Below are 26,170 nucleotides of genomic sequence, written 5' to 3'. Positions count from 1 at the left end.
CTGTTTGTGCCAAAAGCTTCAAGTCAGAATTGAATTCTTTCGACTTCCGTACATGGCATGAAATGTTAGTTTAGCCATCTATGGCTATGTTCACACCTCTCGTTAACATACATTTTAGTCCATTTGGATCACAAGTAGACATTTCTCTTTGCACCTGGTGTTTCACTTTTGTTCACTTTAAATCACTTTCCTGATTTATTTGATGGCACGAGGATCAAATTTTGGACTTTTTCCAATCTTTCAGTCTAATACTGCAAAATATTCTTTACATATTTCATATGGGCATCATGGTGGCACAGTGGGTTGGATGATCACCTCACAGCAAGAAGGTCGCTGGTTCGAGCCCCGGCTGGGTCAGTTGGCATTTCTGTGCTGAGTTTGCCCGAGTTTGCGTGGGTTTCCTCCGGGTGCTCCAGTTTCCCCCACAGTCCAAAGACATGGAGTGCAGGTGAATTGAATAAGCTGAATTGGCTGTAGTTTATGTGTGTGGATGCAAGCGTGTGTGGGTGTTGCCAGTGTTGGGTTGCAGCTGGAAGGGCATCCACTGTGTAAAACATGTTGGATAAGTTGCTGGTTTATTCCTCTGTGGGACTAAGCTGAAAAGAAAATGAGTGAATGAATTAATGAGTATTTCATATGGTGGTGACTCAGTGGCTAAGTGGTTAGCATGGGGTCCTCATAACAAGACGGTCACTGCAGTTCAAGTCCTCAATGGACTAGATCTTTCTGTGTGGAGTTTGCATGTTCTCCCCGTGTTTGCATGGTGCTCCAGTTCACCCCATGCAGACATGCATATTGCATAAACTAACTTGGCCGTAATGTGTGTATGGGAGAGTGTATGCAAGGATGTACTCTCAGTGCTGGATTGCGGCTGGAAGGGAACCCACTGTGGAATCCTCATTTAGCAGACACTTATTTCCAAAGCAACTTACAATTTAGAAGGCATTCAGTGATTAAACAAGCAGAGGCAATACACACAATAAGTGCTAATTAAAGAAACTGTAAGTGTTCAAAATTTTAAGTGCTTTAGGACGGGAAACCAATTGCCAGAGCATTTGGCAGTTCATTCCACTGTGATGAGCTAATAAAGCAGAGTCTAAGCCTAAGGAAAGTGAGAGAGTGAGTATGACATTAATGCATATGAATGGCAAATGAGACATCTGAAAACAGTACAGAGAACAGCACATTTTGATCGCTCTGATAGCTGCAAAACGAAGTTGATAGCTGTGAGCTTGGGTTTGAATCAGGACTGTTAAAAGAATGGCAAACATTACGATGAGAAAAGTAACATCACTTTCCTTAAAAAAGCAACTCAGTGTCATATTTATTTACCTTTTAAAAGATGTAATGCAAGATTGTAACATATTACATTTAAACATAACTTTCCCTAATATGGCCAATACTTGAGATATAGACTCATCTGATGTGGGAAACACAATGCTCAATGTAGTGAGATCACAAGAATCCAAAATAAACACACTAAAGTTACTGTAAATAAAGAACAGGTATATAGGCATTAACTGCCAAGACATACTATTAAGTGTTCCAACCAAAGTTGCACTCCAGGCAAAGAAGTTAGACTGCTCTGACCCCCCACCCCCAAATCCCCCCAACCCAACAAACACACACACACACACACACACACACACACACACACACACACACACACACACACACACACACACACACACACACACACACACACACACACACACACACACACAAATATGCCTCCTCCCACCTCGTCTGCCCCTTCTCTTCCCCCGTTAAAGCAAAACAGAGTCTCGCACTCAACCATCAGAGCAGCGGTTCTGCTCTCCACATGCCACAGATCCGCCATCCCCTCCGGCACACTCAGTGTCAGTCTATTTTCCATGTACAGCCATCACATCTGTCTGTTTTAATGATGACTTTGCTTGCAAACCTGTTAAATCAATCTGAGATGAGTCTGATTTGGTTATATTTTACAAAATATTCTATGATCCTCAAATGCCCGCTGATATTTGTTGATTCAAATGAGAATATCATATAATTTAAATAGTAAAATAATTATAATGAATAAATTATTAATAGGTTATAATATTTCAAATCATCATTGAAAATGTAAATAAAATGTTAAATGATTATTGGAATTGCATTGCAATATGTGACCCTGTAACACAAACTAGTGTTGCACAGCTGTATTTTTGTCATTAGATTAGTACGCTCATATTGTAGAATATAATAAAAGTTTCTAGAATATAATAAAAGTTCCTATTCTAGAATATATTTCGTAAATTTCCTACCACAAATAAATACAAATGTTTTTGGATTAGTAATTGCTAACAACTTAAGATTAATAACTTTAAATCTGATTTTTTTCCAATTTATGATTTTTTCTTAAGCCCCAGATTTTTACTATAAGACATAAATATTACAAAACTATATAATATCACATAATATAATTTGCTCAAAGCTTAGGTAGGTAGGTAGGTAGGTAGGTAGGTAGGTAGGTAGGTAGGTAGATAGATAGATAGATAGATAGATAGATAGATAGATAGATAGATAGATAGATAGATAGATAGATAGATAGATAGATAGATAGATAGATAGATAGATAGATAGATAGATAGATAACATTAAATAATAATAATAATAATAATAATAATAACAATTATTATTATTATTGCTGTTGTTGTTGTTATTATTATTATTATTAGAATTAGAACTACGCAGCACTTTTTCTACAGCTCAAAAAAATCCTCAAGGCACACAGAAGATGGCCATAGTGAAGCATTTACAAAACCACAGTATATTTGCATCACATCAAACAGGGTCAAGTCAAACACACACACACACAGACAGAGAGAGGATCACTTCCGATTGCGGCTCGTTTCTCAACAGCGCGGTGTGTTAAACTCTCTCCATCTCTTCATTCAATAGAGCGTAGCTCATCTGAACACTGAGCTATAATGAGGCCCAGTGATGCACTTGTGTGTCTGTGTGAACCAAAGCGAATGAGCGAGAGAGCTATTGGAAAAGAAGGGGGAGAGTAAGAGAGAGAGAGAGATATCCATTTCTTCCCTAAGGGCAACTCCACTTTGGCTCTTTGTTGCTGAAATGCTCCCAGTGAGCAGGTTACACTAAAGCCTGCTCTATTGTCTTAAACAGCTGTGCGTTGCTCTCTCTCATCTTTTTTTCAGGTTTCTCAATCAGGGGCAGTTTGTGAGATCACTAAACGCTAAAGCCTGTGGCAATGCTCCTCCACACGGAGATCTGCTTCTGTTTACACTGGCCCGTGGTAGGGGGTCCGTCCTGATTCAGCTGCTTTTTGATATACTCCATATAGAGGATGCAGATAAATGGGTTCATATTACCATACATTGCAGACCACTAATAAAAGCAACAAGAAAAATTACGACAATAAGAAGTCGAGCAAGAATTATAATTAAAGCTGATTTTAATGAGAACAATATGCAGAATATCTTACATGCAATTTGTAATTAAGCGCATAGGAATTGAAAACTAATTTAAAATAATTGTATTAATCTGTGTATTTCAAGATGCAAACAAAATAATAAGACTAATAATTAATTTAAAAATAAATGTAAAAAAATAATTCTTTATTCTACTTGATCAAAAAAATACATCTATGTGAGTGGCAGATTATTCTCATTTAGGGTCATATTTAATCTTTTTGTTAAACATGGTGCAATACCGTAAACGGGAATATTTTTATGTTCACACCGACCAGTTTTCGTTTTGGGGCTGTTTTGTATACTGCTTCTTTACAGTCGAGTTGATTAAGATTGCTGTCAAGTTTTTTTCATCAGCTGGAAAAATTTTTTTTTTTTTTGAAAATAATAAGTCGTATAACCGTCGCAGTTCCGTGCATTAAATCCGTCAATTCAATATTTGTGCGTATGCTGTCTATATGTTTCCACAAGCAATCAGAAGAAATAATTGAACAGCATATACTTTCATATATATATATATATATATATATATATATATATATATATATATATATATATATATATATATATATATATATATATATATATATATATATCATTCATTATTTTACACAGCATATACAGCATTCATTATTATTTTTTTTTTTTGGGTTAAGTTCCTTTATTAATCATGGGTCACCACAGAGGAATGAACCGCCAACTTATTCAGCATATTTACGTATAGCGAATGCCCTTTTAGCTGCAGCCCACCACTGGGAAATATACTTATACTTATTTATAAATGTATAAAATACCTCGTTATAATGGTTTCTGAACCATGACCAACCCCGACAATATATAATTTCTAACTGTAATGTAAATGAGATTTACTTAGTTCATTAATTTTTTAAGCATCAAAAGGTCCGAATTACAATTGAAGCATAAAAGAAGAAACCAAGCTATCCAAAAAATCAATTCGTAACTGAAGACCCGCAAAGCTCATGGGTAATTTCTGTTAAAAATACACGTTCACAAAACTATTAATTAACAGCATTTTTCACATTGCAGGTAGCCTATTAAAAAACTCCACGATAAATTAGCGGAGACAGTAAGTTATTGTCAATCTCTGTTTTTTTTATTTTCACATTGTTAGCCTATGTATATCTCAAACATTTAAAATTCAAATGTCGATCAGCTGTACAAATTAATTTAGACAAATTAAATTGTGTGTGAATTAATGCCAAAGTGTGCAAACTGTACAAACAACACACTTATTGCTGATCCTTTTGCATAATAGAAAATATGTGTATTAAAAATTTTATTTTATTTTTAATCGAATACATTAACAAAAAATAATCACACACACCACCCTAAATATATGTTAAGAATTTTACTAAAAATGACAGATAAACAAATTTCTACACAACAAGTAAAACTGAATAATGTAAATACATTAAATATATAGTCTAATTATAAACAAATAATGTATGTAGCAGGAGTTTTTTTCCCCATTATGTTTTTTTTCCTGCACACACAAGTTCAATGCATTGTTCTTTTTACAAATGTATTTTACAAAGCAACCTGCACTTTGTGCTATCAATTCAGGAGGCTGATGCACATATAATGATTTCATTGTCATGCATGAGAAGAAAGAAAGAAAGAAAGAAAGAAAGAAAGAAAGAAAGAAAGAAAGAAAGAAAGAAAAAGTAAGGCGCAGATGACGCACCATGTAAACTAAATTAAAAGGAGTTCTATTACAGCCCAAGAATAATAAGCAAGAACAACAAGCAGAAAAACAAAGAAAAGCCATAAAGGACATTAGGCGCTGAGCTTTATATAACATTTGAGTGAATATTTCATGGGCAGAGAGATAGAGAGAGACTCTAAACTTTCATTAAGCAGGGTATTTCGCTGGGAGGGAATTTCGGCGCCTTTCACTTTTTCTTGGCTTTTATTGCAATAATACAGATATCTCTCTGGCTCCCAACCCCTCCTCATTCAGCCCATTTCCTTCCCGCCGTCTCTCTCACTCTATGCTTTTTAAAATATAGTAATAAAAACATACTAGATCCTTTTTAAATGCACTATTACTTATCATGGTCTTTTCATATCGTAGCATCACAGGTGTTTTAAAGCCGCTATAAAAGTGCGTCATTTATTATTCAAAAGCAGCGTCGTCTTTTTGCATATTATCTGAGCGCTTTTATACTGCGGGCTGCCAGACTCCCATTTAAAATGTTCGGCAGAATTGATAACGGCAGACACGCGCAATAAAAACAGCGCCGGGGGCAGGGTGGCACGCGCGCCCGCTCATATGCAGATCTCGGTAATTACTCCAACAATTCGCCAACCATTCCTTTATTTGCTCTTTGAGCGAGGGATTTCACGCTTTTAATTCGGTTTTCATCAATCTATTGATTCTCTGCTGCTAAATTGTTTGCACGGGTCAAAGATAAGAAGTGGGTCCGAGCTCTTCTCCAGCTCCCTGCCAGCCAGGTGAAAACGTTTGTGTCCCTCATATAACAGGGGTGCTTACGGATGCATTTTAGTCTGTCCACCAACCAAAAACGAAAAATGAAAATCTTGAATTTGCACCGCAACATTTCACTGATGTGTGAAAAAATGCGCAATTGCAAAAAAAAAAAAAAAAAAAAAAAAAAAAAAAAAAACTGTTTCAACTTTTGCAACAAAACACGGCTGTTAATTGGATTGGATTATATAATCTAGCAGTGTCAATGACAAAAATAACAAATCGTGCTAGTTTTCATATTTTGAATTCTTTAACATGTTGAGTCTATCTATCTATCTATCTATCTATCTATCTATCTATCTATCTATCTATCTATCTATCTATCTATCTATCTATCTATCTATCTATCATCTATCTATCTATCTATCTATCTATCTATCTATCTATCTATCTATCTATCTATCTATCTATCTATCTATCTATCTATCTGTGACACGATAAAAGCAAACAGACTCAGAAGCTAAAGACCATGGGTCAACGACAAGCTCTACGGGAATGACGTAAGCGTCTTCAGCCACTGGACGAGGGCCGAGCTCCCGGGGGTACGAGGCTTTTTAGCGTCAGCACTCACTAATGGTCTATTAAAATATCAACTACTTCAAAGTAAACGGATTTGCTCCACACCAACTCCCACCCCCTGAAGCTAATCAAACGCGGCGGCCAGGCCAAAAGAGCATAATCATTTTTACGTGGCAGATTACAAGGAACCACTTAGATCCGCTGTCAGAAGATCGGGTGTCCCAACACTGTCGATTAAATAAGCGCATGGGAGTGCAGCTCTCCATGCGCCAACACTGTGGCTCCTTTAGGCGCACAGCTTTGAAACTGACCGTTTTCGGATGCAACTACTAAAGGACATCAAAAAGCCACCTAAATTATGTTGCGAATACACAATTAGGCCTTAGAAAACTCAGTGAAGATTTTAAACATTATTAAACAAAAATAAATGACGGATGATGAACACAGATGCTGGCTATATAACCAAAGTTAAAATTGCTTTAGTTCTATAGGTGCAATGTTTAAATCATCGTTATTGTCTAATTATACTCTGTAGGCTACTTCTGACATAAAATAAAAAGAGAACATTAAATTGGCATCTTTCCCCCTTAGTCTGTTATTTTCAGTATATTTGTACACATGTATAAATAAAATATACGAAAGACTGGCTCTAGGCTCTTCATGTTATTGTATATTTAGGCTACCATAAACAAAATATGCAGATATTTCTATTAACATGATTTATACATTTATTGGTCTTGGCATCGCAAATGGAATACTTGTATTTATAAACTATAGGCCTGTATTTTTTTATTTTGGTTTGGTTTATTTCAATTTATATTGTTTTGCTTTCCTCTATCTATCTATCTATCTATCTATCTATCTATCTATCTATCTATCTATCTATCTGTCTGTCTGTCTGTCTGTCTGTCTGTCTGTCTGTCTGTCTGTCTGTCTGTCTGTCTGTCTGTCTGTCTGTCTGTCTGTCTGTCTGTCTGTCTGTCTGTCTGTCTGTCTGTCTGTCTGTCTGTCTGTCTGTCTATCTATCTATCTATCTATCTATCATTTTGTCCATAGGGCAACTGGGAGGTGGGAAAAGGTTTATTGTTCATATATATATATATATATATATATATATATATATATATATATATATATATATATATATATATATATATATATATATATATATATATATATAGTTTTATATGAACAATAAATCTTTTCCCACCTCCCAGTTGCCCTATATGGACAAAATAAATAAAGAGGATATTTAATTAGTTTTGTCTCCAGAAAGCTGTAAACGAGTCTAAAGTTGATTGGCATATTAGAAAAAAGGTTGAGGGCATCTTTAAGGTCAAAAGCACTCCGCCAATTGCTAAAGGCGATGTAAAAATTAGATTTTTAATTTTAATTTAAAGCGTGAATGGATGATAAGCTCTCCTAGTTTTAATACTCGTCAAAAATATGTTTTAAAATTAAAGTCATCAAATTATGCTTTCCTTGCTTCATCTCATTAATCTCATAGGTTAATATCATTTTCTTGCACAGAAAGGGCCATATATGGTATAGTTTATTTTCCTCGCGAGGCCACAGTAGAATCTCCATTAAAAATAAAACATTTAGGATGTTAACGATGACGTGCTGAAGTCAGCATGTCTATAATGAAGAGATACTTGACCAATACAAAAATTGAGGACTAAACGATCTGCATTTTAAAAAATGATATTGGAATACGCGTTATGTTTTGTGACTTAACCAAATGAAAGCCAATAAGGAAAGCGAGATTAAGCACTGTCCAATCAGAGAAGAGAACAGCGCATGTGCTCCGTGCAGGGATCCATTGGAGAGAGAGAGTGCCAGGATTCTGCCAAGTCCTCGTGCCAAAAACTTTTCACCCATAGACGAATGCGTCCAAGCCGTCCTTAGTCAAGAATTGAATAGAGGGGTACTACATCACAAAGTAGATATTACTAGGGATTCCCTTATTTACAAAGATAGAGTTTTCCGTAGTGCAAATCCAGGACTGTTCGAAATTGTCTGTGGAATAAAACCGCTGGAAAGGTTCGGGTGGTGAGGATGGACCGAGCTCCAAGCTCCAGCCCAAGTGGCACCAGTCAAACATCACAACCAACCCAACATGAACCCATCAGCTTCGGCATTGACCAGATTCTCAGCGGAACCGATCAAGAATCACAGCAGAACTCGACCAGGAATAGTTCGGAGAGCAGCAGTGGCAGTAGCAGTGCGAGCGGAGGCTGTTACCATCTCGGCAGCCCAACGGGAGCGAGCGCAACGCCGTACACGACGCTTACCGGCACATTTCATGGTATCGCGGCTCCTTATGAGGAGTCCAGTCCATACGGAGTGAACTTGACCCTTGCGCCCGGAGGAGTGATTAGGGTCCCGGCGCACAGGCCCCTTGCCGCGGCCGTTCCTCCACCTATGGCCAGCGCGGTACCCGGACTTGGGAGCCTCAGTTTTCCCTGGATGGAGAGCAGCCAGCGCTTTGCAAAAGACAGGTTTGCAGGTAAAAAAAAGAAAATACTCATGTCATTTCAACATGTTCCTTACGGGTTTCCTACAAATATTCCTCTTGGTTAAAATGATGAAAATATAGGAATTGATTGAGGAAAAACACAGCCTAATTTCAAAAATAATCAGAGCGAGAGCAAAATGGCAACTCAAGCTGAATAATGTTCTAACATTTTTAATGTGTTAAATATCCGTGGTTTATGGATAAAAACAACAAAGAGAAGAAAAGGCAAGCAGATCTACAAATCTTGGAAATGTATTTATTTTTTCTTTCTGTTTTAAATTATTATTAAATATTTTATCTTCATTTTACTTGCACGTGAAAAACTAAAATAATTTCTCAGTTGTCCACAAGAATAACATTATTAATACAATTGATCCTACTATAAAATGCTTTAGCTAACCCAGTATTATATTGAAACAATTCGGCAAAATTAAAATGCACCCCCTATAGCCTGCTGAAACGAACTTCTGTTTCTACAAATAAATATCATGATGTTTAAAATCATACGTAAACATAGAATAATATTCGTCTATAATAATATGCGTGCACATTTTTAGACAACTGCAGATACTTTAAAACATGTTTGCTTGTATGGGATTTATAACAATGAATTGATGGAGCTTTCATTGGCTACAATAAATATTGGACTGTCTGGCTGGGGAAACTTGATCCTACTGTTTCCATAAGGAGGCGGCAGATGAATGGATGTTGCTGAAGAGCTCGTTTTAGTTTTATTTGACCTTGAAGACCCTGAAACACCTGTACCGGTCGTGGGCGAAATTAAATAAAAAGAAAGTATACACCTCAACATGTTCAGAATAAGTCAGTGTGCCATTTAAGAACCTGTATTAGCATATGGGCATGATTTTACTTTCTAAACAAATACGAATAACAATTTTAGGCTTCAAGTTCCTTCACAAGCTATATATATATATATATATATATATATATATATATATATATATATATATATATATATATATATAAAATTTAAACGCATTGGATATTTGCGAATTTTAACACAATATATTTGAATATAGGCCTATATCAAATAATTAAAACCATGCACAAATAAGTAAAGCGCGCATGCATGTTTTCTTATTACTTTTTAAGTTGCAAAGACGTTCAAACACAGGCCTTTTGTTTATGTGTTGAACATCTAACGTGCTACGCAAATACGGAAACAAATGCGTATTGTTATATTTAGTTAACCGCTGCTTTGCATATGAATATAAACTCTTACAATTCAGAGCTGTCACATAGATCACCAGCTTTCTTTATTCTGGGGCAAATGGCGAACGCTGTGCCATTAGAAAGACATATCAATATTTCACCAGCTTTAATTATTGCCACCTATAGCTGCAATAACCGGCGCTCTCTGCTGCTCTGTGCTTTTTTTTAGGTAATAAATAAATTAACAATATAGGAAATTATGGTCATTAGGAGAACAGCTGCTGTTTGTATTTTATGCAACATTAATAGGATATGTTTTGTGTGATTTTATTGTACAGCTTATATGTAAGCTGAGTAACAGGCCTCTCAACAAATCCTAAGAGCATCAGCAATCTATCTATTTATGAGGGGTTTTAGTATTTAGCAATCAATAACATAATGTCTAATTTGACATCTAAAAAGTAGAGAAGCACTAAGGAGTAATTTAAAGTGAGGACCAGATTTCCTTTGACTCAGCAAGAGTCACAATTATACAAACCTTTAAGTGAGAGCTGTTTTACTGTGCAAAAATACTGTGCATTTACTTCTTAACAGTCCTTCATAGCAATTAACAAAACAGCAAAATTGTTCATTATTTAAAAGTGTAATTCTTTATCTAAAATATTAATAGAAATTGTTCATATACATCTTATTTTTGCTGGGGTTTGCATTTAATGCATTATATATAAAAATGTAAGTATTATTTGACAAGTGATAGTGTAGATGTACATTAATATCTTGTGAGTTAAAAAATAGTAAACCAAAAATAAAACTGATTATGAATATTAAAAATTTGAAATTAAGCTTTTTCTCATTTCTAAAAAAAAAGTCATATAAAGCTAAGTTACAGACTCTAACCCCATCTCTCATTTTGTAATTTTTCTTTCCTTGTCCATCTCACAGCAGCCTTGACGCCTTTTACTGTGGCTCGGCGTATTGGTCACCCGTACCAGAACCGCACACCACCAAAGAGAAAGAAGCCTCGCACGTCCTTCTCCAGAGTGCAGATCTGTGAGCTGGAGAAGCGCTTTCACAGACAAAAATACCTGGCCAGCGCTGAACGGGCAGCTTTGGCCAAAACTCTAAAGATGACAGACGCACAGGTCAAAACATGGTTTCAGAACCGCAGGACTAAATGGAGGTGAGGCAAAGAAAGGGAAAAGGAGAATATGTTAATATGAAACATCAAGAAAACGTGGTGAAAGAAAGTGTGATCTGAGAACAAATGCACCATTTCACTAAAACAATATTTCCCATTAGATCTTTCACAAAATACAATTTTTCTAATTTTTTCCATTAGTTACTGTCCAATAATTTAACCTGTGAAAAAGTTGATTGTTTTACCTACAATGTCGTCATCTTGGAATTATAAGGTTCTATCTGCATTTTGAATGATTTTGAGATATTGAGCTTCAAAGTTTTTGCATTCCATAGCAAACAGAATGTGTGTAACATTTTTTTTTTTTTTATAAAAAGTCTTAAAATGTAAACAACTTATAAAAAAACATCCTATAATATAAATAAGTTGTCATTTAATAAGAATATGTCAACTTAATTTTGACAAAAATGTCTGATAGAACCTTATAATTCTAAGGTGACGATGTTATAACAGCAGACATGATGTTTTAAATTTGCGTGTCAAATGATTGAACAGAATTAAATGTATATTTTAACAGCCATTGCTGTATTCGTTACTTAGGGTATTCTAAAATATAGGCCTTTGTGAACTATATAATTTGAATCATTGCAGATTCACATTCATATTTCTAGTAATATACATGGCCAAGACAAGACGCCTCATTCTGGTGTCTGCATGAACAATAAATAACCTCTTTACTGTAATGTTTCAAATAACTTTTTGTCAAATGACTTACTGTTCCTGACCTGTGATTATTAAAATGTTAAAATCAAAATTAGTGATTATATTTTTCTCACTTTTATTAGACATGAATTTTAATAAAATAAACATTATCTAAAGATTCTTATTCTAAATATCTGACAGTTGGTTTGATAATAGAAACTGTTAAGTGATAACACAATTAAGTTGTCCTGCAAAAGACTCGAGCATTGTGTTGTTTCAGCTCATTTTAAATAAGTAGTTTGAATAAGCAGCAAAATATATTTTTGAGTGTATATGTATCAAATTAGTTTATTGTCTGTCACTACATGAAATCACTTGATTTGACCAACTAACCGCCTTAATACCTGTAAGAATTAATGGGAAAATAATGGGGTTGTCAAGAAGAAAAATTAATTATTAATTAAAACAAACACGCTAACGACATGCAACACTTTGCAGAAGTGACTGCTTGAACATTACTTAATTTAATATTTAAACGATTTACATTTTTGAAAGGTTGACTTACATTTTCTGCAAAACTGTCAGCTTCAGCCTTTCAAAATTGTAGAAAAATTAAATCTAAATCTTATATCAGTAAATGTACACAAGTGGAATTGGTCCTTTAAAAATCCCACTAGCTTCCTGTAGTTTTAAACAGTTAATCTTTAGATTACTTTAATAGTGATTTCACTCTATAATTTAATGTTCATGCTGAAAACGGAATAGGTACGGTATGTGTACAACTTCTAATCTAATCTATATCATTTCTCTGTATGTTAGAAGGCAAACGGCGGAGGAAAGGGAAGCAGAGCGTCAGCAGGCCAACCGGCTAATGATTCAGCTTCAGCATGATGCCTTCCAGAAATCTTTGACTGATTCAGTTCCAACAGATCCGCTCTGCATCCACAACTCATCCCTGTTTGCCCTGCAGAACCTACAGCCTTGGGCTAGTGAAGAGAGCAGCAAGCTTGGAGGAGTGACGGCGCTCGTATGAGTATCACAACTCAAAGGAAAAGACATTCTTTGTTTTGATGGACTAGGATGTTGGTTGACTTTATCCCCATCCCAAATGACTATTTCATTCAACCACAAAAAAGGCGAGGAACTAATTTCGGTAGTCTACAAATGAGCAAACCCATATAAATAAAAAGGCCTTTCCAAAATAAATGAAGGCCGTTTTCTGTGGTGTGTCTGTGAGTACAGAGACTTTTATCCCCATCAGGGTCAGTTTCATTGACAAACTGACCCAAAGGAAGGACAGGGCATCTCAGCTGACCCTTTTACAGAGCTACTAATCTCCTCTTCCATCCTTTCATTTGCCCTTCTGCCCCCCGTGTAATTTCTCCACCACTCAGAGCTGTGCAATACAGGATTAATGCAGAAGAGGGAAGTAACAATGAATTAATTATTCATAATGCAAGTTGCACGACCTAAAATGCCCCCAATAATGCCATGTAAGAAAATAAGGACAAAAAGTATTTTTAAAGAGTAGTACAGTCTTCAACACATATAATTTCATTTCTTTCTCAAGTTGGGTATTATAGCAAAATGTATCATTTCAGATTTTAACCCACACAAAAATAATTCAGAGTTGGTTTAAATCCAATTTGCATTAAATATGGACACACTTAACATTTGAATTATTACTAATATTTATTTAATCATTTCTTTAAGTTTTTTTTTTTACCTTTTATTGGGATAGGATAGTGGAGGACAGACAGGAAAACGTTGAGAGCAGAGAGAGGGGAAGGGTCGGCATAGGACCTCGAGCCAGGAATCGAACTTGGGTCACATGAGCCCTATGGTGCTATATGTCATCGCTCTTAACCACTAGGCTATTGGCGCAGACCATTTTAATTATTTTTCAATTAAGGTTTTAATTCAGTGGTTAGGTTTGTCAACATTTTCACCCAAATTCTTGAGTGAAGGAACAATAACACTCTCCTATTTGTGTTTTTATTTATATTTATGAAACGGCATCCCAACAATTTGAGGAATAGGATGAAGTGTCCTGAAGAAAGGTGTATTATGTATTTTGCAGTGGTTGCTATTTTTATCACCCGCATTTCATTCAGTAGTATCTTTAAATGCAGCTCAGAAACTTTTTCGAAACAGTCCAATGGCTGAGCGTTGTGAGTCAGAGGGAAATGAACAATTTAAAGGGTTTGTGAGATGACCCTGTGATGTAGGTGTGCTGTTGCATCCCAAAATCTGTATTATACTTTGTATTTGATAAATATGTAAATAGCAAACAAAAAGTAATAAACATTGTTTTGGCATTAACACAAAAGGTGTGCTTTGCTTAATTTGTTATTCCCCTAATGTTTTTTTCTTTTTCAAAGAGGCGTATTCCAAATCCCTAAGCAGCACTCTTCTCTAGAGTAATGCATTGCTTTCAGAGGTCCTACTACCGTTCTACACAACTTGATCGACAAATAAACACTGAGTCCTGGTTGTTGGCTGAAGTCGATTATGCCTGCCACAGCAAAGAAGCACTTACATCCTCAGGCAGATAAATGCGGGATCCTGTGGGACCATAAAAATGCCTTTATGCCCTCTGCAACCAACTCTCTCCTCCCAAAGTGCTGACTCTCAGGAACTGACCTGCTTTAAAGGCCTGGGTGGGGGGTAAATGGAGGGGTGTCCATTATAAAGTGATTTAACAGACTCCTTACATTATGATGCTGTCGAGGCCTCTGCAGGGTGAACCTGTGGAGTTCCACCACCTCTCTTTGACAGATGGTTAGTGGTGACCTGTGCCAGGGCCTTTTTGACTGGAGAGGGTGAGGTGATGTGTGAGGTGATGTGTGTAGTTGAGTCGAGGTCATCTGAAAAAGCCTTCAGTCACAGAGACTCATTAGTCAGGATAATTTACACAGGAAGTATTCTGGCTTCTTTCCACATCTGACATCACATGTACTGTACAGTTGCTCAACTACAAACTGTTTTGTAAAAAGTGGTGTTGTGCTGCCTTCTGCTGGCTGTTACTTGCAACTGCTTATATTTAAGAAACACTTTTACTGGACGTTTGCCAGCAAGCAAATTTGTTTAATAGAAGTCTAATAGACATCTAAACGTAGATAGCTTGGCTAAAACAAGGCTAAACTTGTGCTGTCGGTGAAAATCTAAGACATCTAACAGTCCAAAACTAGACTAGTCGTCAAACAGACTTTAAATGTGGTCAATCATTTCTGTTTATTTGAGTAGTTTTGACATTTTTAGACGCATATAAGATATTCACTGACAGCACAAGTTTAGCCTCGTTTTAGCCAAGACTAATTTAGACGTCGATTAAACAAAAAAAAAAAAAAAAATGCTTGCTGGGTTGTCTTGTACGCTAACCAAAACCACGTAAAATACTGTAAATTGGATTAACTTTTGGATTATGAGCTACCCGAGTTTCAAAATGATTTATAAATATGTTAACCATATATGATAAGTAGCAAACGTGGCAACGTTAAAACAATTAAAGAGAAACGGTGCAGTGCATGTAAAAAAAAAAAAAACCCTGAAATGATTCAAATTAGCCAAAAACGCATAGTATAAGAAAATGTCACACGACATAGACATCTAAGCGGGCAAGAGTACACTACAGTAACTTTTTTTTTGCACAGCACGTTAAATTATGCCAGGATGACAATTGCCAAAACCTCGTTAGCTAAACGAACATTGCAATCAATGGACCATAAAATCAATACAAATGTTTATTACAAAAAGACACTGCTCCTTCACCTGTCCGAGTTCCTAATTTTGTGTTTTTCATCACACATGTACAAGGCCAGACAGAATACGTGAAATTTATAGCGAATAATTTTGTAAGTATAATAAACATGAAATTGACTTTTTAAACTTTAAGACTTACCATATCCAACGCATCTTACATACAATTACAATTAAAACATTCTTTGTAATGGCAAATCTCATATTCACTTAGACAAAATATAACCATGCAAACTGTACTGTAAATAAATCATTTGCATATTAGTTACTAAGAAAAGGAACGTATACGTAAGTTAATAGACTTAACAAGCAAAAATTCTGCAAACTTCTGCACATGGAGATTCTGTGTGGTCTTACAAGTCATGACATTTATTGCACTTTTAAAATTTGACACACTAGACAACAGCTGGGCTTTCAGTTGTGAAATATATCCTTTATTTGCATTTAAACATTTCAGAAAGTCAAAAAACAGAACCACATCTGAAATGTCCTGAGTCCTGATTCTGTTGAGACAGGGCTGCAAAGTCTGTGACATTACAATACATTGATGACATCTGAAGACCATTCAATCCTGAACATACAATGGCATTTAACTCTTTCCAGGGAATGACAATTACAAAATAATATCAACTGCTGCTGAAATACCAGAATTAAACATTGAGGCCATTCTGAAACCCACTATTCATACATTGCATTATCGCATCACAGATCTAACCAGATAGCTATGCAGACATTTCCATGTCAGTTTAAAGAAAACATGGACGGGCACCACCAACATATCTTTATATAAATCAGAGCTTCATAATTGAGCAATACTGCAGCCAAGTTAACCTCACACTCAAATGACATGACTGAGGGTGAGGACAAGGCAGACTGAACAAGGTCAAGTTGTTTCAAGTCATTTCGAGGAATGGCACGGATTTAACATAAAAACTGAAAGGTATGGGGACAAACAAACATAAAATTGCAGGTAACAAAAGTAAAATCGTGTGGGAAAGGGGCTTAATTTAAGCAAAATAAAAGGCGTTTTAGTTCATTTATTTGACAGTCTGTCTCCACTTCCAGAGCTCCTCAACAACCTTGGGAAAAACAAAACAGAAGCATAAGACCTTCACAATTAGTGCTCTCAGTTTCAACACTTTATAATCTGCAGTTAAGTAAAATGATGAATACAAACAAATCGTGAGTTTATATTTTAAATTAATTCTTAAAATGCCCAGAGATTGACAAAACACATTGAGACGTTTTATTATAATTTCTAAGACAAAAAAAGGCAATTAGGAAAATGCCAGTTTATACATATTGAAAAATTGCATGCAAATTTTTTTTGTCATGGTTTATGGTTTGGAAATCGTTTAGCAAACTATTAACCAAAATATATGGCGGCAAATCAATGCCAATATTAATCAACACAGCAGTGATGTTTGCACGCGAGGAGAAGTGAACCGTGAGCAGATTACAGGTCTACATGCGAGAAAACTACAGCTCGCGAGCGCACAGGGGATCTTCACTCGCGCGCTCAACTGATCCAGCGCGAGAAAAAAAAAAGTCCCGCGCGCGCACAACATCATCATCATCTGCGCGCATGATGTACGCTCTCGCGAGCGAGGTCATGCCTACAGCGCACGATCAGTTCTCTCCACTCGCTGGTTCTTCTCTCTGCTCGCGCGTAACATTTTGGATTTGTCAGTCCTAGAGCGGGACTTGGTTTACTTATCTCTAACGCTATTGGCTACTCTACCTTTCCGGAAGTTAGCCGGGATTGGAAGCAGGTAAGCTAGTTTCCCCGTTAAATAAAAATATAAAGGATATCTTATCATAATGTCACAATCTGAAACTAATAGACTTAATTTACTTTCTCAGTAATAATAGGTGACGACTTACTTTCAATAATGAGATATTTCTTGTAATAATTAATCTCATAATAATGCCTATTCTTACCATCATGACCAAGTCATATAATGACATATCAAAATAATGAGATATATTCTTGTAACAAACTTTATTACTTGAGAGAGAAAGAGAGAGTTATACCATGTGGCAAAAGATCTCTCCATTAAACAGAAATTGGGGAAAATATACATGGGCTAATAATTCAGGACGAGTAATTCAGACTTTAATTGTGTGTTTTGAACCATGATGAAGTTTAGCGCCTACATTTAAACTAAACTCAAGCCAAACGTGTTTGAATTTATAAAAACCTTTTTTTTTTCTTAGACTCATTGTCCTTGACTCATTTTCTATGAAGAACAAGTCAGAATAAATTGGATGGACAATAATATACAAAATAGGCTATACATGCATGAAGTGCATAAAGTACAAAGGTTTATAGTAAATATATTGCCATTAGTCTGTTATTCCACTTTACAGTTAAAGTCAGAATTATTAGCCCGCCTGAATTATTAGCCCTCGTTTATTTTTATCCTAATTTTTATTTAACGGAGAGATTTTTTTCAACACATTTCTAATCATAATAGTTTTAATAACTCATTTCTAAAAACTGATTTATTTCATCTTCGCCATGATAACAGTAAATATTATTTGACTAGATATTCTTCAAGACACTTCTATACATCTTACAGTGACATTTAAAGGCTTAACTAGGTTAACTAGGCAGGTTAGGGTAATTGGGCAAGTTATTGTATAACGATGACTTGTTCTGTAGACTTTCGAAAAAAATAAATAGCTTAAAGAGGCTAATAATATGGACCTTAAAATGGGTTTTTAAAAATTAAAAACTGCTTTTATTCTAGCCGAAATAAAACAAGAAAAAAAGTGGGCTAATAATTCTGACTTCAACTGCATATGTGACCTTTAAGATGTTGGCATGTTGTATAGAAAGTGGTATTTGTATGCCTCTGAAGTGGAATAATGTAATGGATACATGCAGTGAGTAAAGCCAAACGAAGATTGTAGAAATTAAATTGTTGCTCAATAGGTGGCGATAAACACCCATCTGAATGTCTGTCACTGTATTCTTTGTTTGATTGGGCCAATCATTTTTGATTGAAGTATATGCAGGTTATTCAATCATTAATTAAAAATGATTGAAAAATATAAATATTTTCCACTGATCTATATTACAAACAATGTTAATAATTATAATAATATACAAAGCTGCACTGCACATATAGTATGCATTGTATGGAAAGATCTAAAAAGCAAATAAACTCTTCTGAAGACAATATTTCCTAGAAAGATCATCCCCAAGTGTAATAATGAGCACTGCTGTTGGGGTTAATAATAAAATAAAATACAACAAACCAGACAAGTGCTGCACGGGACAAATCAAATGGGTTTAGAAAGTCATGTTACAAGAATGCAAGTCATTATTTTAGAAGATTAATTATTATTATTTGACTGTTTCTTGAGATTGAATCCTCAAAGTTCTCAGAAAGTTTCTTATGATTATGACTTGCAAATTGTATATATATTTAATGGCGTGATCTTTTAACCTGCGTCCAATCCCGGCTAACTTCCGAAAAGGAAGAGTAGCCAATAGCGTTAGAGATAACAAGAAAAAATCCAAAATGTTTCACGCGAGCAGAGAGAAGAACCAGCGAGCGGAGAGAATTGATCGCGCGCGCAGACTTTTTTTTCTTGCGCTCCATCAGTGGAGTGGGCGCGTGAAGATCCCCTGTACGCTCGCAAGCTGTAGTTTTCTCGCGTGTAGACCTGTAATCTGCTCACGGTTCACTTCATTCGCGCGCAAACATCACTGCTGCGCTCGATTAATATTGGCATTGATTTGCCGCCATAAAAATATCCCTATCAAAACACAAGAGCAATGAACGTACCTTTGGATCTGTGCCTTTGAAGCAGTTATTCACATAGTTCTCAAACTTCAGCTGTACTTTTGGTAATGACACACCCTGCACAAAAAAAGCAAATAAAGAACTTAAGTGTTGTTTTTGTTAACTCGCTGTAATTTCACTTGCTGAGGGGATGCACAGAAAAACCAACCTTTGCTACACTCTCCATCATCTTGGACTTGATATCGGCTAAAGTCCGTGGTGTTTGTGGCGTTTTGGGTGTCTGTTCTTTCTTGCCCTTTTGTGGAGTCTGTTTCCATAAAACATCATTTTAAAACAACAAGGCTAGGCAGACTACAAACATGAACCTTTACTTTCAAGAAGAAAAAGATATACAAACCTGTTTAGCAGGTGTACTGGGTTTGGGTCCTTTTCCATTCTGTGTAGGGGTCTTTGGTTTCGCTGGTGCTTTCTTTTCCTGATAGAGAACAAAGAGGAAAAAAATTAGTTGATTAAAAATTATATTTATAGCACTTTAAACAATGTGCACCCTGAATATATCCTCACTTTCACAGGTGACTCCTCTTCACTTTCATCTTCCTCATCGTCATCTTCATCATCATCATCATCATCATCGTCCTCATCACTGTAAAGAAAAGTGGGAATATTTTTACTTTATTTTTACTAGATATATTTGAATATAATAATTTGATTGGTGATCAATTCTCAAAAGCTTTTTATTAATACTTGCTCACATTCTAGATAAAAATTCAGAAGTCAACATCTGAAATAAACACAAACTTTAATAAAATCCTGAAAATAAAAATGTGTTGATAAATATTTTTAGGACAGCTACGATGAAAGGTTTGCACCACTTCAAATGTTGACTACTGCATGCTTATCCAGGATTTCTGCAGATATTATAATGTAAAATTTAAGACTTTAAGACTATTAAGTATTAAGTTTAAGACCTATAGCACAATTTCAAAAACACGCGAGAGAAAAGGTAAAAAAATAAATACATTTTTTTAAAATAAAAATTCACAAAATTTGTGGTAAAATAAATGTCTTTAAATTGAAGACCGGAGTACTAAATTGTTCACCGTAGTACTACAGACAGGTTATATGCACCATTGAACTACAGAAAAAACAAACACCTTAATGCTGATTTATACTTTCTCCTGGCACCGCGTCACACGCCTCACAAACGGACTTGGCATTTATATACGACACGTTCGCTAGTCTAAAATGATAGGGGTGGTCAAAAGAAACAGACAGTAAAATCAGACGAATTTTTTGGGCCTTTAATTTTGTTTTAATAAACTTACCCCCCAGGTTTTTACAAACTCTTACAAAAACTTTACTCCTTTCCCACTGCTGTAGCAATTTCTTGTCAAGAATTGTTGGTCATCTGGTTCTCTCTATGATCACGCATGGACGGATCATAAAGATGTCGGCACAGACGTACCGGTTTCACACAAAATCTCTTCAAAGCGTTTCATATTCAACTGAAATGTGACGCCATGCCATTTGTTCACCGGAGTCTCAAAAAAATTCTATTAGCTTCGCTATGGTGTTATTTCCAGTCAAGAGCGCATTTATGTAATACAAGCAGGCAAATCTATTTGCTCGTGCACCGACTTCCTCTGTTTGTGGACAAAACTGCAAATTTTCTCACTCTCAAATATGCACTGCTCCTGCACAATTTTTTTTGCCTGCTCTCAGTACATATTTCCCTCTTCCTTTCGTGCTTTTTGATATGATTTATATTGGTACACTATTAATTAACAAGAACCAAAATACTTAAATAGACTTACATATTACATTTTTAATCTAATAAACCATAACATTGACTGTTCTATGATGAGATTTCCGGTTTTAATTTAATCACTCTTAAAATAAATCTCAACCAAATCTAATTTTTATCATGGCAACTAAAATAATGTAAACTAGTCTCTGCTGTACAGTTTTGTAAAGTACTTCAATTAATAATACTATATTTGCTATAGTAACAAAGGTGTAACAAACAAACAATCCAGTGCTGTAGTTTTTTTTAACAATATAGGGTATATTATTCTACAATACACCAAACTTTACTGTAGTAAAACTACACTGTATTTCACTTTATCGGTTTACTATTCTTAATACTACAGTATGCTCAAGCATCTCTAGAGAGCAAAAGCACGAAAAGAGGAGGAAACACAAGCCATAAAAAGTGCGAGTCCGCATTGTGCGACGGATCTAGAGCAGACCATTTACACACGAGTTGCCAGTGTTGAGTGCACGTGAAAAAGTTACACGAATGCGCTCACGACGTGTAATACTGCGCTAACAACATTAGTCAGTGAAATATTGCCATACTCTGCCAGCCGAAATCATGTGGCGTGCAACCACAGCGTACCTCCGCAAACACATCGATGATGTCACATTCGCTGTGCGCACTGAGATTGGCTATTGCAAGTTGACATTTTTTGTAATTGTAATACCGCAAATAACAATTGGACTAGTTAAATAAAAAAAATGGCAAAACGCCAAAAACCTAGCAGCAAAAAAAAAAAAAAAAAAAAAAAAAAAAAGAATTTAAATGAGCATTAGATTTAGCGTTACATGGACGTCGCAAAAATAAGACGTGGAAAAATATTTAAGACCTAGAACACCGAATTTCAGCCTTTAAGGCTTTAAATTTCGATTTTTAAATTTTAGACTTAAGATTTTATAAGACCCTGTGGAAACCCTGTTATCTGGTGCTTGCAAGTGGCTCTTTTGAGCAGAAAGCAGATTGCAAGCCATTTCACAGAACCAAAACACTCATTTATCAGTAATAGTTGGTAATCAACTAAAAAGAAGTTGATTTCAATTCAACATATTTTTTACATAAATCATTAATACAAAGATGTTATTAAAATACAATGACATTACATGTTCCTTATGCCAGTTTGTCAAATTAAATATTTCTGATCAAAATTAAATATTTCTGATCCACAAATATCTTATGTATTGTCTTGCAAAAAGACATAGTAAACCCCTAAAAAAATTGCAACGCCAACACAAACCCCTGGATTACTTTTGAATAATATTTCAGGTGAAATCTGATGAAATCTGAGAACTCCCTCATCCTCAACAGACAGCAACGGTCTAAAAGTTTAAAAACAAAATCCTAAAAAAAAAAAAAAAAAAAAAAAAAAAAAAAAAAGACCATATGCCTTTAGTGCTTCAATCGTAATATCAATCTATAAGATTTGGATATGCACATACAAAAATAAAACTGTATATAATAAAAAGTTTTGAAAAAAAAAATATAAACGTCACAAATTACATTACTTATTTTATTATACTTAAATATTTAAATACTTAAAAAGTGAAATTACGCATTAACTTGAGCAGCTGTTTTCCCACGCTAACTGTCTCTTCTTCACTGATGGTTGCTTCTTTTCAAATATATACGCTCAAATTTGCTATAACTTTGCATGAGAACATCAAGTTCAGCTGGAGAAAGAAATGGTGATCTTTTTTATAAGATATTGCCATAGTCACTCATAATGTCTGCGCTCCATTGATAATGCCTTTTTAAAGTCACGGTGTGCGCGCTTAACTCTGAGTTGGTCTACTCGAAGTTGATTGACCCAACTCAGATCAGCTATTCTGAAACCGAAAACTCATTTTAATCTCTCGGTAAATCAACTCAGAGTTCAAGTTTAAACTCTGAGTTGTTTGAACCGCCTTACTGAAACAGGCCCCTGAACAATATGTCAGCAGCACAACATGCATAAAAAGCACAGCACTCTCATATACTGACACACAAGGATTCTCATAGCTTAATATTATTGTCCTTGACCCACTAAAGGCCTGCATTTTGGTATTTTCAGCACCTTGAACAGTCAGGCAACTTGCTGTCTATGAAGGAGCTCTCAGAATTCAGCTAAAATAACTTAATTTGTGCTCTGAATATGAATGAAGCCTCAGGGGTTTGGAATGACAAAAGTAATTAAGTAGCATGTTACATACTGTATTTATACTTGATACACAAATATAAAAAAAGGCACTTCAAAATTACCTTAGACTGTTAACTTACAAAAATACAAACAACAACACTTACTCATCATCGTCATCTTCCTCATCCATCTTCATTTTTTTCTATATAAAAGAAAAATTGTTAGAAAATGAGTCACAAAATTACATCAAAAAATGTAGTTCCCAGCTAATTCCAGAACTCACTGAAGGCTTTGGAGTTGACAGCGCTGGCCTCTTCTTGGATGTCATCACGGTTTCCTCTTCTTCCTCCTCCTCCTCTTCATCAAAAGACTGATCTCCTCCCATGACTGAAACATGATTCCATTAAGAAATTTCCAGATAACCACAAACAGTTTGAGAGCATTCAAGACTACAAACAATACTTACTAACAAGATGCTGTCCACTAATGTGAACCGGACCAGAACCAGTGCGCAGACGGAAAACAACCGGTGGCGTGATCTCAAACCCACCCAAACATACCTGCAAACAAAACGTTCATTAAAATCAACAAGGAAAATAATTGAAATGTATGAAATGTCATTACAAAAATTATGACCAAGTCTACTTACACTTGGGAGAGTTGAAGGCTTGAGTGTTGCTAGAACTGCCTTGACCTTCTGACCCTCTGAATCTTGTCCTTCAATCTCCACAACATTCAATTCATCTTTTGTCGAGGGATCCACACAGGCCTGCAGGAGCATGTACAAATGCGTTAAGTATGACTTTTAAGAGCTATCAAAATTGAGGACCCGTGTGTGTGTGTGTGTGTGTGTATATATATATATATATATATATATATGTGTGTGTATATATATATATATATGTATATATATATATATATATATATATATATATATATATATATATATATATATATATAAAACAAGAAACATCACATACCATTCTAACCGATAATTGATGATCATAATCATCATCCTCTGGATTAAACGTGATATCCTTGCCTGCTTTCAGTTCACAACCTGTAAAACATAAAATTTTATAAGAAAACAAGACAGATATCTGAGACAGTCTGATTATTTTTTTGTTAACTGTTGAACAATCCACTTTCAAAATCAGTGCATTGGTCTGTGTTAACACATGGACCCTTTGTATGATGAATGTGTTAAAAGGAACAAACAACATGTGGACAGGTTTGTGGGTCGTTAATTTACTGTTACAGACTAAGGTCAAACATTTAACCATAAGTTAACTACGGTTTAAACTAGCTTTGCTGAATATTGGCAATGTTCCATAGCCGTTACCACCGACATACCTTACGAAAAAAACTTAGTATATTTATAAAAAAAGAAAGAGCATCTAAAAAACGTGAAAAATACATACAGAAAATAAGTTTACATTGCAGGCAAGCAATAGAAATGGTTACATGCGTTGTCTCGGTTAACACGTGTAGCAGGGTGACGCCATTTTGGAGCGACAGTGCACGTGTTTAGAGAGCGCGTGCAGAGAGACACGAGCCGTACAGATGCAAGTTAGTTTTTCGTTCTCTGAAACTTGTATTTAGGGATTTATTTTCAAATTACTTCGCAAATCCAAGAACAAACGTAAACAAGCGTCATTTAATGGTTCGCTTCAATTTTGAGATTACTCTCTTATGCTAGCAGACTAGCTAGTACGAACTCATGCGACACACGTGTTGTAAGTATAGTCACCACACATCGAGTAGTTTAAAATAGATATTACACTGTATTTACAATAATTAATACAATTACTGTGCTTTAAAGACATCTGAGAATGGTAATAACCTGTGTTAGCTGACAGGTCACTCTACCATTCTCAGTTTGCTTAACTAATTAAGTGCCATGTACTTCTAGTACACTATATAGAATGTAATTAATGTATTACATACCGTACAGGAAGGTTTGGGGACCCATCTGTTCGAGATCCATGTCTGCAGGCTGTGTGTGACTGTACGTCGGCTGAAATGTGCAGTCAGCGAACACGAGTGCAGGAAGAGCACACTGACCCACATCGAGTAAATCACGCCCACTACTGTGACGGTCCTCCGGTTCAGCCAATCACTGAGCTCCAGGGACAGAGAATCACGGAGTTTGAGGTATGACTAATATTCATTGAAGAGCATGAGATTTAATCCGACAAATCATGTCTTAATTTATCAGTATTTGGCCATTAATCAACTGTGGTGGAAAGAGTACTGAAAAATCATGCTTAAGTAATAGTACCATTACTTGCCAAAATGCAGTACAACTAGCGTAAAACTATTTGTTGTAGATGTTACTCAAAATATGAGTAAAGTAGCCCTATTTAAAATACTCAAGAGTAGTTAGCGGTGAGTATTACATTGTGACCCTGACAGGATTTTTTTGGTGGGCCCAAAAAAGCAGTGGGAGTGGGGGATGTATCATAGACGAAAGTGATAAGCGAGGGGGTGGGGTGGGGGATGTTGGTGGTATCGCGGACAAAAGTCAATAACTGGGTGCGAGACGTGGTGGGAGATGTATCATGGACAAAAGTAAAGGGCGGCTGGGGGTCTTTGTTTGCAAAGTTAAGGGGGAGTGGGGAGGTTGTTGTACATAGAGGAAGAAAGTGTAGAGGCAGGGGGAGGTTGTGAGGGCCCCTGGGACCCCTGAAGTACGTGGGCCCTTAGAATTGTC

General features: G+C 35.7%; 4 protein-coding genes across 9 annotated transcripts in view; 2 read left to right on the top strand and 2 right to left on the bottom strand.

The window, feature by feature from the left end:
* fbxw11b (F-box and WD repeat domain containing 11b) overlaps positions 1 to 26,170 on the bottom strand; it is a 649,789-nt gene that overhangs the window by 58,544 nt on the left and 565,075 nt on the right. The window lies entirely within an intron of this gene.
* Positions 8,345 to 14,336, top strand: tlx3b (T cell leukemia homeobox 3b). The gene is given in 3 exon segments (NM_170766.3): positions 8,345 to 8,992; positions 11,117 to 11,354; positions 12,834 to 14,336. Coding segments are annotated over 3 exon segments (903 nt in total). The 5' UTR covers positions 8,345 to 8,541; the 3' UTR covers positions 13,048 to 14,336.
* On the bottom strand, positions 16,186 to 25,577 carry npm1a (nucleophosmin 1a). The gene is given in 11 exon segments (NM_199428.3): positions 16,186 to 16,852; positions 19,571 to 19,645; positions 19,737 to 19,835; positions 19,926 to 20,003; positions 20,093 to 20,171; positions 23,622 to 23,659; positions 23,741 to 23,844; positions 23,924 to 24,017; positions 24,107 to 24,226; positions 24,438 to 24,517; positions 25,405 to 25,577. Coding segments are annotated over 11 exon segments (849 nt in total). The 5' UTR covers positions 25,445 to 25,577; the 3' UTR covers positions 16,186 to 16,810.
* Positions 24,966 to 26,170, top strand: part of parp14rs4 (poly(ADP-ribose) polymerase family member 14-related sequence 4) — a 93,225-nt gene continuing 92,020 nt past the window's right edge. For 5 of the 6 annotated variants that reach the window (XM_087270463.1, XM_087270466.1, XM_087270459.1 and 2 more), the window contains exon 1: positions 25,412 to 25,611. The gene's annotated coding sequence lies outside the window, so the exon portion shown is untranslated. Of the gene's footprint in view, positions 25,612 to 26,170 lie in introns of all 6 variants that reach the window. The other variant, XM_087270457.1, reaches the window with a different exon arrangement.

Source organism: Danio rerio, chromosome 10, assembly GCF_052040795.2.
Source record: "Danio rerio strain M-AB ecotype USA chromosome 10, GRCz13ab, whole genome shotgun sequence".
In the NCBI taxonomy this organism is placed as follows: domain Eukaryota; kingdom Metazoa; phylum Chordata; class Actinopteri; order Cypriniformes; family Danionidae; genus Danio; species Danio rerio.
The sequence above is the reverse complement of the archived record's forward strand: the minus strand, read 5'-3'. Positions and strand labels throughout refer to the sequence as shown.